This window comes from Mesoplodon bidens (genome assembly GCF_964165515.1).
Source record: "Mesoplodon bidens genome assembly, chromosome: 17".
NCBI lineage: Eukaryota > Metazoa > Chordata > Mammalia > Artiodactyla > Ziphiidae > Mesoplodon > Mesoplodon bidens.
In genome coordinates, this window is record NC_138174.1 from 12,264,367 (window position 1) to 12,278,453 (window position 14,087).

Below are 14,087 nucleotides of genomic sequence, written 5' to 3' on the forward strand. Positions count from 1 at the left end.
TTTAAAAGAAAGATTAGAGAAATACAATGAAATTACAAATATAAATTAAGATCTTCTGAATTAGTATTAAATAGGTGACATGATTAGCATGTTATCCAAAAGCAAAATCAAAAGTTAGGTTTCAATTTAATTAATAACTTAAAACACAGTAAAGAATAAAATCACACTGTGCCAAGGCTGTTATTTTCTCCTTTAGCAAAAACACTGTGAAAATAAAGTGAGGCTGAGATTAATGTAATAAAGACTGTTTATGCTGAAGAATAAAATGTAAATTATAATAAAGGTTGTTAATCAGTCAATATTTCCTTTTTTATCTTCTTCTGGAAATATAAGAGAATTCTAACTGAAACAACTGTAGGTCACTATAAATGGTTTTGAGTTCTACCTTAACTAGACTTTGGTTAAGTCTTTCAAACTACTGGAATCTGAGTTTGTCTCTAAGCAGCGATTCTACAACACTCTTCCGCACTCCACTCCACCCCACTGCAGACTCACTGGCCTTCTTGCTGTTCTTTGAATCCACCAAGCACACATGCGCCGCCTTATGAACTTCGTACTGGCTGGTATCTGCCTAGACTACTCTCACCCCAGATATGCATGTGGCTAACTGCTTCACCTTCTTCAAGTCAGCTATTATCCTCTCAGCATTTAACCTATTTTAATTGCCTTATCTCACATGCCCTACACCACTGCCAATCAATCTCCCCCTTAAACTTCTCTTTCTTCTATAACTTAGTCTGCTACATACTATAGAATTTTTTTACACCCATTGTTTTTGTTTTGCTTACTGTTCGTCTCACTAGAATATTTTTTGTTTGCCTTACTGTAGGTTATAAACCCCATTAGAGAAAGATCTCTTTACTTTGTTCATTAATGTATATTAAGTACTTAGAACAGTGCCCGACATCTAATATTTGTTGAATGAATTAAATGAGGAAGTCCTGCCCTATCCATCTAAGAGTTTCTTGAGTTCATATGTATAGCAAAGGGCTTGGGAAATTACAAAGCATTACACAAAAGCAGCTATTCCTGACCATAATCAATACCACTGATGGTGTTTAATACCATTTCCATAAGAAAATAATACAACTTGAGGTCTTATACAAGGACACTAAAACTTATCCTATTTCTTGTTTTACTCTTTACCTTTTTTTAAGTACCAGGCTTTTATTTATTTATTTATTTATTTATTATTTTTTGCGGTATGCGGGCCTCTCACTGTTGTGGCCTCTCCCGTTGCGGAGCACAGGCTCCGGATGCGCAGGCTCAGTGGCCATGGCTCACGGGCCCAGCCGCTCCGCAGCATCTGGGATCCTCCCAGACCGGGGCACGAACCCGTCTCCCCTGCATCGGCAGGCGGACTCTCAACCACTGCGCCACCAGGGAAGCCCAAGTACCAGGCTTTTAAAGCTTTTCTTGTCCATACATTTCCCCAAGTAGAGGATTGATTAAGCAATGTATACAAGAACAAAGAGGCAAAATTTTACAATTTTCTCCAGGACACATTGAAGTTTCCTAGATGCACTGAGACCCAATATCTGGACATCTTTTCTAACACTGGATCTGTCCTCTGAATTAACAAGTACTCTATTACTATTAGCCTGGCCTAAAACAGTGGCTTGTGATTCTATTGGCTTATTCATGCTTGTCCTTTTTTTCAACTTCAGTGTAGAAATATGAAATCATCTTATTATGCTTCTGAATGATATCTCATTCTGTCCTTTGCCTAATGTTAATCAGAGCCAGGGCACAGCAGAGCCTACAATCTGTCAAACCTTATGTTTCTCAGCAGTTGTGTTTATTTTTTTAAGTATATCCTCACTTATTACCTCTGCTTCCCAATATGCCCTAAAACCAGGATTCCTGGCAGGTACCTACTCTCTTCTCCTGCTTGATAAATAACTGTTCAGTTCCTTTCTTTATTCAAACTACACAGTTAAAGACTCCTAGAAAGCCTATCTCTAGCAAAAATTTAAAAAAATAAAGCTTATTTTTTATTCTTATTTTTTCAAAAGTTAACTATAATTACAGCTTATTAAATTAAATTTTATATACTGAGTAACACTACCAATTTAAGGATAAAAAACGAATATAAAGAATGCTCTAAATAAGTCAATGGAATTCAATTTTCAATTTGAATGAGACTTTTCTGAAATTTCTCCAGTGCATTCAGTAATGTATAGCAAAACAGCATACTGGCAGTGATTCCAGATTTCACTAATTATAGCAAAATTTCAATCACAACTTTCTAATAAATCTGCCTAAAATTCAATTTACATGCAACCTTCAAAACTATTCTTAGAAATATTAACCTTAAATATTTAAAATAGACATAGCTTCTTATTAGTCTATCCATCAAAGGCAGATGGGTTATGAAGGACCTTGTAGGTGAAGCTGAGGAGTTTAAACTTTATCTTGAAATCAATGGGAATGGCATGACCAAATTTATGTTTTAGAAAGATCTAATACAGGTTGCACTGTGAACTGGATGAAAAACGATGAAAATCTATTCTAAGGTAGTGCTAATGAGGCTGAAGCGAAAGGGATGAATATAAAAAACAACAAGACTCAGGGACTGAATGGCTATAGTGGTATGTAGTTGGGATGTATGAGCCTGAAGATTAAAAGTTAAGAGGAAACATAGATTTGAGAGTTGCTGAAATACAGGTGGTAATTGTAGCCACAGATATAGATGAAATCCACAAAGAGCAGAAAAGGGAGGACAGAGTAAAACCTTAGACAGAAGCAATATTTAATGAATGGGGGTGGAAGACAACCACGTTAAGAAGTATCTAATAAGACAAAACTGAAAGATGAGAAATGACAATACTGTTAGGAGATTTGTAGACAGCTGACCCACCAATCTCACTAAGCATTAGGTCTTGGAGAAAGATGAGTCAGGAGGAAAGGCTACAGTAAGCATGTGAACAGATTTTATCCACAAAAAATTGTGGAAAATATCTAAGATGTAAAGAAGACATGTCTTTCAAATCTACAGGTAACACAAAATGGAAAGCTAATATGACACACATCAAAATCTGAAGCCAAGGGCTTCCCTGGTGGCGCAGTGGTTGAGAGTCCGCCTGCCGATGCAGGGGACACGGGTTCGCGCCCCGGTCTGGGAGGATCCCACATGCCGCGGAGCGGCTGGGCCCGTGAGCCATGGCCGCTGAGCCTGCGCGTCTGGAGCCTGTGCTCCGCAACGGGAGAGGCCACAACAGTGAGAGGCCCGTGTACCACAAAAAAAAAAAAAAAAAAAAAATCTGAAGCCAAAATTATAATGATGGGTCAAAATCAACAAAGTGCAATTAAGAATAAATGTAAACTTTTTATTTAGGTACAAATATCAATTGTCCAAAAATAAGACAAAGGTCCAGATTTTAAATAAAAGGTTCATTTTAAAAAAATCCAAGTTTGGACAGAGGTCCTGAACCAAGATGGTGGAATAGAAGGACATGCTCTCACTCCCTCTCGTAAGAACACCAGAATCACAACTAGCTGCTGGACAATCAGCAACAGGAAGACACTGGAACTCACCAAAAAAGATACCCCACATCCAAAGACAAAGGAGAAGCCACAGTGAGATGGTAGGAGAAGCGCAATCACAGTAAAATCAAATCCCATAACTGCTGGGTGGGTGACTCACAGACTGGAGAACAATTATACCACAGAAGTCCACCCACTGGAGTGAAGGTTCTGAGCCTCACATCAGGCTTCCCAACCTGGGAGTCCAGCAAAGGGAGGAGGAATTCCTAGAGAATCAGACTTCAAAGGCTAGTGGGATTTGATTGCAGGGCTTCCACCGGACTGGGGGAAACAGAGACTCCACTCTTGGAGGGCACACACAAAGTACTGTGCACATCGGGACCCAGGGGAAGGAACAGTGACCCCAGGGGAGACTGAACCAGACCCACCTGCTAGTGTTGGAGGGTCTCCTGCAGAGGCGGGGGCTGGCTCTGTTTCACCGTGGGGACAAGGATACTGGCAGCAGAAGTTCTGGGAAGTATTCCTTGGCATGAACCCTCCCAGAGTCTGCCATTAGCCTCACCAAAGAGCCCAGGTAGGTTCCAGCGCTGGGTTGCCTCAGGCCAAACAACCAACAGGGAGGGAACCCAGCCCCACCCATCAGCAGTCAATCGGATTAAAGTTTTACTGAGCTCTGCCCACCAGAGAAACTGTCAGCTCTACCCACCACCAGTCCCTCCCATCAGGAAACTTGCACAAGCCTCTAAGATAGCCTCATCCACCAGAGGGCAGACAGCAGAAGCAAGAAGAACTACAATCCTGCAGCCTGTGGAACAAAAAACACATTCACAGAAAGATACACAAGATGAAACGGCAGAGGGCTATGTACCAGATGAAGGAACATGATAAAACCCCAGAAAAACAACTAAATGAAGTGGAGATAGGCAACCTTCCAGAAAAATAATTCAGAATAATGATAGTGAAGATGATCCAGGACCTCGGAAAAAGAATGGAGGCAAAGATTGAGAAGATGTAAGAAATGTTTAACAAAGACCTAGAAGAATTAAAGAACAAACAAACAGAGATGAACAATACAATAACTGAAACGAAAACTAGACTAGAAGGAATCAATAGCAGAATAACTGAGGCAGAAGAACGGATAAGTGACCTGGAAGACAGAATGGTGGATTCACTGCCGTGGAACAGAATAAAGAAAAAAAAATGAAAAGAAATGAAAACAGCCTAAGAGACCTCTGGGTCAACATTAAACACAACAACATTCGCATTATAGGGGTCCCAGAAGAAGAGAGAAAGGACCTGAGAAAATATTTGAAGAGATTATGGTCAAAAACTTCCCTAACATGGGAAAGGAAAGTCTAGGAAGCACAGAGAGTCCCATACAGGATAAACCTAAGGAGAAACACGCCGAGACACATAGTAATCAAATTGGCAAAAATTAAAAAAAAAATTATTGAAAGCAGCAAGAGAAAAATGACAAATAATATACAAGGGAACTCCCATAAGGTTAACAGCTGATTTCTCAGCAGAAACTGTACAAGCTGTACAAGCCAGAAGGGAGTGGCATGATATACTTAAAGTGATGAAAGGGAAGAAGCTACAACCAAGATTACTCTACTCGGCAAGGATCTCATTCAGATTTGATGGAGAAATCAAAAGCTTTACAGAAAAGAAAAGCTAAGAGAATTCAGCACCACCAAACCAGCTCTACAACAAATGCTAAAGGAACTTCTCTAAGTGGGAAACACAAGAGAAGAAAAGGACCTACAAAAACAAACCCCAAACAATTAAGAAACTGGTCATAGGAACATACATATCGATAATTACCTTAAACATGAATGGATTAAACGCGCCAACCAAAAGACACAGGCTTGCTGAATGAATACAAAAACAAGACCCATATATATGCTGTCTACAAGAGACCCACTTCAGACATAGGGACACATACAGACTGAAAGTGAGGAGATGGAAAAAGATACTCCATGCAAATGGAAATCAAAAGAAAGCTGGAGCAGCAATACTCATATCAGATGAAATAGACTTTAAAATAAAGAATGTTACAAAAGACAAGGAGGGACACTACATAATGATCAAGGGATCAATCCAAGAAGATATAACAATTATAAATATATATGCACCCAACACAGAGCACCTCAATACATAAGGCAACTGTTAACAGCTATAAAAGAGGAAATTGACAGTGACACAATAATAGCGGGGGACTTTAACACCTCACTTACACCAATGGACAGATAATCCAAAATGAAAATAAATAAGGAAACAGAAGCTTTAAATGACACAATAGACCAGATAGATTTAATTGGCATTTACAGGACATTCCATACAAAAACAGCAGATTACACTTTCTTCTCAAGTGCGCACGGTGAATATTCTCCAGGATAGATCACATCTCGGGTCACAAATCAAGTCTCAGTAAATTTAAGAAAATTGAAATTATATCAAGCATCGTTTCTGACCACAACGCTATGAGATTAGAAATGAATTACAGGGAAAAAACCATAAAAAACACAAACACATGGAGGCTAAACAATACGTTACTAAATAACCAAGAGATCATTTAAGAAATCAAAGAGGAAGTCAAAAAATACCTAGAGACAAATGACAATGAAAACACGATGACCCAAAACCTACAGGATGCAGCAAAAGCACTTCTAAGAGAGAAGTTTATAGCTATACAAGCCTACCTCAAGAAACAAGAAAAATCTCAAATAAACAACCTAAAGGAACTAGAGGAAGAATAACAAACAAAACCCAATGATAGCAGAAGGAAAGAAATCATAAAGATCAGAGCAGAAATAAATGAAATAGAAACAAAGAAAACAATAGCAAAGATCAAATAAACTAAAAGCTGGTTCTTTGAGAAGATAAACAAAACTGACAAACCATTAGCCAGACTCATCAAGAGAGGACTCAAATCAATAAAATTAGAAATGAAAAAGGAGAGGATACAACAGACACCACAGAAATACAAAGCATCCTAAGAGACTACTACAAGCAACTCTATGCCAATAAAATGGACAACCTGGAAGAATGGACAAATTCTTAGGAAGGTATAACCTTCTAAAACTGAACCAGGAAGAAATAGAAAATATGAACAGACCAATCACAAGTAATGAAATGGAAACTGTGATTAAAAATCTTCCAACAAACAAAAGTCCAGGACCAGATGGCTTCACAGGTGAATTCTATCAAACATTTAGAGAAGAGCTAACACCTATCCTTCTCAAACTCTTCCAAAAAATTGCAGAGGAAGGAACACTCCCAAACTCATTCTATGAGGCCACCATCACCCTGATACAAAAACCAGACAAAGATACTACAAAAAAAGAAAATTACAGACCAATATCACTGATGAATATAGATGCAAAAATCCTCAACAAAATACTAGCAAACAGAATCCAACAACACATTAAAAGGATCATACACCATGATCAAGTGGGATGTATCCCAGGGATGCAAGGATTCTTCAATATATGCACATCAATCAATGTGATACACCATATTAACAAATTGAAGAATAAAAACCATATCATCTTCTCAATAGATGCAGAAAAAACTTCTGACAAAATTCAACACCCATTTATGATAAAAACTCTGCAGAAAGTGGGCATAGAGGGAACCTACCTCACCATAACAAGGGCCATATACGACAAACCCACAGCAAACATCATTCTCAATGGTGAAAAACTGAAAGCATTTCTTCTAAGATCAGGAACAAGACAAGGATGCCTACTCTCACCACTATTATTCAACATAGTTTTGGAAGACCTAGCCACAGCAATCAGAGAAGAAAAAGAAATAAAAGGAATACAGATTGGAAAAGAAGAAGTAAAACTGTCACTGTTTGCAAATGACATGATACTATACATAGAGAATCCTAAAGATGCCACCAGAAAACTACTAGAGCTAATCAATGAATCTGGTAAAGTTGCAGGATACAAAATTAATGCACAGAAATCTCTTGCATTCCTATGCACTAATGATGAAAAATCTGAAAGAGAAATTAAGGAAACACTCCCATTTACCACTGCAACAAAAAGAATAAAATACCTAGGAATAAACCTACCTAAGGAGACAAAAGACCTGTATGCAGAAAACTGTAAGACACTGATGAATGAAATTAAAGATGGTAAAAACAGAGGGAGAGACATACCATGTTCTTGGATTCGAAGAATCAATATTGTGAAAATGACTGGACTACCCAAAGCAATCTACAGATTCAATGCAATCCCTATCAAATTACCACTGGCATTTTTCACAAAACTAGAACAAAAAATCTTTAAATTTGCATGGAGACACAAAAGACCCCGAATACACAAAGCAGTTTTGAGGGAAAAAAACGGAGCTGGAGGAATCAGACTACCTGACTTCAGACTATACTACAAAGCTACAGAAATCAAGACAATATGGTACTGGCACAAAAACAGAAATACAGATCAATGGAATAGGATAGAAAGCCCAGAGATAAACCCATGCACCTATGGTCAACTAATCTATGACAAAGGAGGCAAGGATATAAAATGGAGAAAAGACAGTCTCTTCACTAAGTGGTGCTGGGAAAACTGGATAGCTACATGTAAAAGAATGAAATTAGAACACTCCCTAACACCATACACAAAAATAAACTCAAAATGGATTAAAGGACTAAATATAAGACCAGACACTATAAAACTCTTAGAGGAAAACATAGGAAGAACACTCTTTGACATAAATCACAGCAAGATCTTTTTTGATCCACCTCCTAGAGTAATGGAATAAAACCAAAAATAAACAAATGGGACCTAATGAAACTTCAAAGCCTTTTCACAGCAAAGGAAACCATAAACAACACGAAAAGACAACCCTCAGAATGGGAGAAAATATTTGCAAACGAATCAATGGACAAAGGATTAATCTCCAAAATATATAAACAGCTCATGCAGCTCAACAGTAAAAAACAAACAAACAACCCAATCCAAAAATGGGCAGAAGACCTAAATAGACATTTCTGCAAAGAAGACATACAGATGGCCAAGAAGCACATGAAAAGCTGCTCAACATCACTAATTATTAGAGAAATGCAAATCAAAACTACAATGAGGTATCACCTCACACAAGTCAGAATGGGCATCATCAGAAAATCTACAAACAACAAATGTTGGAGAGGGTGTGGAGAAAAGGGAACCCTCTTGCACTGTTGGTGGGAATGTAAATTGATACAGCCACTATGGAGAACAGTATGGAGGTTCCTTAGAAAACTAAAAATAGAATTACCATATGACCCAGAAATCCCACTACTGGGAATATACCCAGAGAAAACCATAATTCAAAAAGACACATGTACCCCAATGTTCACTGCAGCACTATTTACAATAGCCAGGTCATGGAAGCAACCTAAATGCCCATAGACAGATGAATGGATAAAGAAGATGTGGTACATATATACAATGGAATATTACTCAGCCACAAAAAGGAACGAAATAGGGTCATTCTTTGAGACATGGATGGATCTAGAGACTGTCATACAGAGTGAAGTAAGCCAGAAAGAGAAAAACAAATATCATATATTAACGCATATATGTGGAACCTAGAAAAATGGTACAGGTGAACCGGTTTGCAGGACAGAAATTGAGATACAGATGTAGAGAACAAACATATGGACACCAAGGGGGGCAAGCCACGGGTGGTGGTGGTGGTGGTGTGATGAATTAGGCGATTGGGATTGACATGTATATACTAATATGTATAAAATGGATAACTAATAAGAACCTGCTGTATAAAAATAAATAAAAGTAAAAAAAAAAAAAAGAAAAAAAAAACCCAAGTTTGATATGGGCCAATAAAGTAACAGCTACTATAAAGATATACTCTTTGTCTTCGTGCCACGTTTATCATATGCTAAATATGACCAAAACAAGAGAGGCAACCCTACTGTATTTAATCTGGTCACAAGACCTTTGGAATATTAGATTCAATTCTGGGTTCCATATTTTGAGAACAACACTGATGAAGGAAGGATCTGGAATTCAAACTATATATGGAATTGTTAAACTGGGAGTATTTAGTAGAGAAGAAAAAATAAGCGAAGATATAATGATTGTGTTCAAGTATTTGTATAGTTACCATATTGAAAAGAGAAGACTGATCCTATATAACTCCTGAGTAGATGTTATATAGAATTCATTTTGGGTAACGTGACATCTGCCAAAGGAGATACCCTCAAATGGATTTGAATTTGCCGCTTCACCCAGTGCAAATTTAAGGGGAATTTTAATTAAAATTCATTAAATAAACCAATAAAATACTATACCTTATAAGAGTAAATTCTTATAGGAAAATATTTTTACTAAGCTTATTCTTCACAAATGTGTTCTAAGATAAAATATTACTGAGGGGAAAAGAAAAACGCACCTAACTTACTGACATTATATTATTTTCCTCTAAACAATTTAAAGTGGAAAAAAAGGAGCTTAAAGGTGAACTTTAGAAGCTATGTAGAAGAGTGATGAATTATTTAATAGATACTATACTGCAATTAAATATAGCAGGTTTAAAGTTACTTAATTGCTTTTCATTGTTCCTGTAGGTCTTCATGTTCCTGAATCTAAAATAGGACAAAAGTATTAATGTAACAAAAAAATTAAAGTCTTAATAAATATTTCTTATACATTTACCTTAAAAATTTAGGAGAGTAATTAATTATATAGATCTTTAGGTAAATCATTCATAATCAATGAACACAGTCCTGAATCATAATCAAAACCATAAAAGGCATGGAGAATATACTTCTCTAATACAAACTGCCTTTAAATAGCCTAGATTAAAAAAATAATCCTCTGTATTGGCTTATACTACCAGAAATCAGATAAAGAAGTTTATATAATATTGGGTTGGCCAAAAAGTTCGTTTGAGTTTTTCCATAAAATGTTACATGACTACTTGGGGGAATAATTTCTCACAGACAATAAGAATACACATTTTCCAAAAATAATGTTTTCTTTACTATACAACCATCAGTTGGATGAGAGCAGAAAAACACAAATGCTCACTCTATCAAGTAATTTTCACAGTGTAAATAAATGTAAATTCATAAATGTAAATAAATATAAATTTATGTAAATTATTTAGAACTAAATTAAATGAAAGAACAACTAGCTTTTCCAATTCTTGAGTAATAAATATCACTGATTATTACTGGTTTAATACTTGCAGTTTCTTCCCCTAAAAAAGCAATTTCTACTTCTGAGCCAGATTATTCATAAGTGAGAAAACAGTATTACTTGGACAAAACCTGTTATTCCCCACTGTCCCTCCCATCTTTCCAAGTTTTCTAATTAAGTTACTGATAAGACTAAAGTACCCTTATAACTGGAAATACAAACCTACTTAACTAAATTCTCACCTGCTTTTTTTCACTCCATGAATCTTTGGAGGAAAGGATAAAACTAGCAATGTACACCATAACAGAAATCAATTAGCTCAGAACCACTGTTAAAATACCCTATTTATCATATTAAGTTCTCCTCACTAAGGACAAGAAATACAAAATCTGCACCAAAACCTGTACTTCCTCATTATGTGAAACTCAAACCTTTTAACAGGGCTCCACTTAACTGTACTTAGGTAAGCATTTTTTCTTTTCATTAAAGTAGGAAATGGACAAACCCAATAAAGCCCTTCCTACTTAATCATATGACTGCCTATTTATCTGTGCTAACATATGATAATCTGCAAATAACCCACTTTTGGTCTAAAAGACACTTCTGACTTTCTCCTGCAACAAAAGAAGAAACTATTTTCCTAATTAGGACTCATCCATCAATGTAACCTGAAAGGCATAACAAAAAGAGTGTTAGAGGTCAATGCCACAAGTAGCAGGAAGTGAGCTGGGAGACTTGAGTTTTACATCTCCACCAAAATTTCAGATCTACTCTGCATTTTCTTTTCCAAATCCTTTGGTAAAATCGGCACTCCAAGATGATATGGCTGTGTTGCTTTGATTCTAAGGTATGCATGCCCCAGACTGAGCAGATAAAATCAACTCAGGCTGGAAATTAAGTTAGTATTTCCTAAACCAAAGGTAATTTATTGTGGTGGGAGGGAGTCTAAACACATGCTAGGTAGTGTTAGAAAATAACTCTAGATACTAAACTTGCACAGATATCCCATTAAGGGCAGTGTTGGCCCAGCACTGTTCTCTGACACTGCATGACAGAGGGACCTGGCTTACATCCCAGCTCTACCACTTACTAGGGGTACAATTCTTAACAAGTATTTAAGGCTCTATGCTTTTGGTTTCTTCATCTGTAAAATGGAGATAATAGTGTTAAAGATTAAATAATACACATGGAAAGCACTGAACACAGTGTCTTATATAAGTATGAACTCAAATGCTGTCAGTGAGTAAATAATTAATACAAATAACCAAGAGTTGAGAACACCATTATTTTTTTTCTTCTAAATAAAATTAAATATTAAGATCTAAACTAATTCAAAGCTAAGAAAGCAACTCAGGTCCTTCATACTAAATTTAAGTTTAGCCCTCTAGTACTTATAAAGACAGAATAAAGAGCTAAAATCAGAAAATCCTGTTCTCAAGTCTTATCTTTAATACCACTTATCAGATAAGCTTGAATAAATCATTCATTTCTATGTTTGTCTATTTCTTAATGGTATGTCTTCTCATACCATCTGTCTATTCCAATACAGATGCACAGTGGTAGATTCATAAGGTGTGAAAATTTAACATTCTTTGTATATAGAAGGGGCTAGTATTAACAAAGTACAATAGTTTAATTATAATTCAAGTTTTCCCCGTCAAACTATAGGCAAACATCACCCATCAAGAACATGCAGTTAATAAGGCATACAGAAATTCCAGGCATTAAAAAAAAAAACTTAAACCTATTCTTTCCATTAATGATGAACAAGTATTTATAACAGTAATATAAGGCAAAGTCACAGTAATACTATTAATTTGCTAAAACTTTATTCTTCTCCCTACTCAAAAACAGCAAGTGAAAAAAACTTTTATCAGATACTTAATAAAAATAACTACACAATCATTTTAACTGTCCTAGAGTTTTACAAATGCTACAAGAGATTTCATCATTAAAATGATAAAATTCAACTTACTTGTATCTGACAGTTTGTACAGTTTCTACTGAAACATTATTAACAATGCATTTAGCTGCACATTCCAATCCTTGCCAGACAGTTGAAAATCCTGCAAATACATTTAAAAGTAAGTAAAACCAGCCCTCAGCAAAAAGATCTTCCTAAAGTTTTAGACCTTTATGTTACCTTGAACACTGCTTGCTGCTACAACCATAGCACCATCCAGGGGAGACTTCCCATTTTTGTCTTTTTTAAGAGATTCTGGAACAAGTTTGCTTCCATGCTTCTTGACATGTGGAGCTAATTCCTTTCCAACACAATTTGCTACAGTACAAACTCCGTCAACTAATATAACCATAAAAAAACAAAAACAAAAACACTTAGCAAAAAATGTATTTTTCCCTTAATTTTACCACTCTCACTTAGCAAAATTCTTCCATGAGCATCTAAAGTTGTTTTACTGTATAATGTTACCATTCCTATTTAAAAAAGAATGAAAACAGGGCTGTTTACTTTTTTTTTTTTTTTTTTTTTTTTTTTTGCGGTACGCGGGCCTCTCACTGTTGTGGCCTCTCCCGTTGCTGAGCACAGGCTCCAGACGCGCAGGCTCAGCGGCCATGGCTCACGGACCCAGCCACTCCGCGGCATGTGGGATCTTCCCAGACGGGGGCACGAACCCGTGTCCCCTGCATCGGCAGGCGGACTCTCAACCACTGCGCCACCAGGGAAGCCCGGGCTGGTTACTTTTTAAACAAAGGTCATTGCTTAGTTTAAGGATGTGTTTGCAGAGATTATTGACTCTTAAATATAATGTTCTTTTTGGCAATTTGCTTAGAAGAGAACCATCCACCTTTTCTATCTGCAATGCAAGACCGGTAGGTCCAACTATCATGTTTTCCAGCTAACCGTATTCATACTTTTTCTCCCTATCAGCAAATACTCACTGAAATAGTAATAAAGTATTTACGTCTATGTAAAAGTAAACAAACCAAAAATCGGACTCCAAAGAATATCAAATACCAAAAAGATAGTCTTACTAAATTTTATGACAATCCTCTAAGGAGCTATCTATCCATCTTAAAATACCAAACTTTAGAGCTGTTATCCTCAAAGGAGAGGGGTTTAGAGGCATATTACTAGGGAAGGCTGACACCAGAATCACTAAGTCAGCTTTATTCAAGACAATACATCCCTCACTCTTGACTCTCAACTGCTTATGCAGTGAGTTGTCCTTAAAACAATGTGTCATATTCAAGGATAGCAAATACATTCCTTTTCAAATGCACAGACACTCCCCTCTCCAACACAACAAAACAACCCTTAACCAGTGTTTCTCAGACTTTAATATGCAAATAAGAATCACCTAGAGATCTTATAAAAATGGAGATATTGAATCAGTAGGTGTGTCAAGTGCCTGAAATATTTCTAAGGCTCTCAGGTTGATGTTGCTGGATTACTGATTCTACCATGAGTAGAAAGGCAAAACT

The 14,087-nt window shown here is 36.6% G+C and overlaps 1 protein-coding gene across 2 annotated transcripts in view; it reads right to left on the bottom strand.

Annotated features, from left to right (window-relative positions):
- The window catches only part of SPART (spartin), a 42,166-nt gene that overhangs the window by 592 nt on the left and 27,487 nt on the right, over positions 1–14,087 (bottom strand). For both annotated transcript variants that reach the window (XM_081214727.1, XM_081214726.1), the window contains exons 7-8: positions 12,787–12,945; positions 12,619–12,709 (exon numbers count right to left, since the gene is read on the bottom strand). In XM_081214727.1, coding sequence (XP_081070853.1) covers positions 12,619–12,709; positions 12,787–12,945 — 250 coding nt within the window. The remainder of the gene's footprint in view (positions 1–12,618; positions 12,710–12,786; positions 12,946–14,087) is intronic.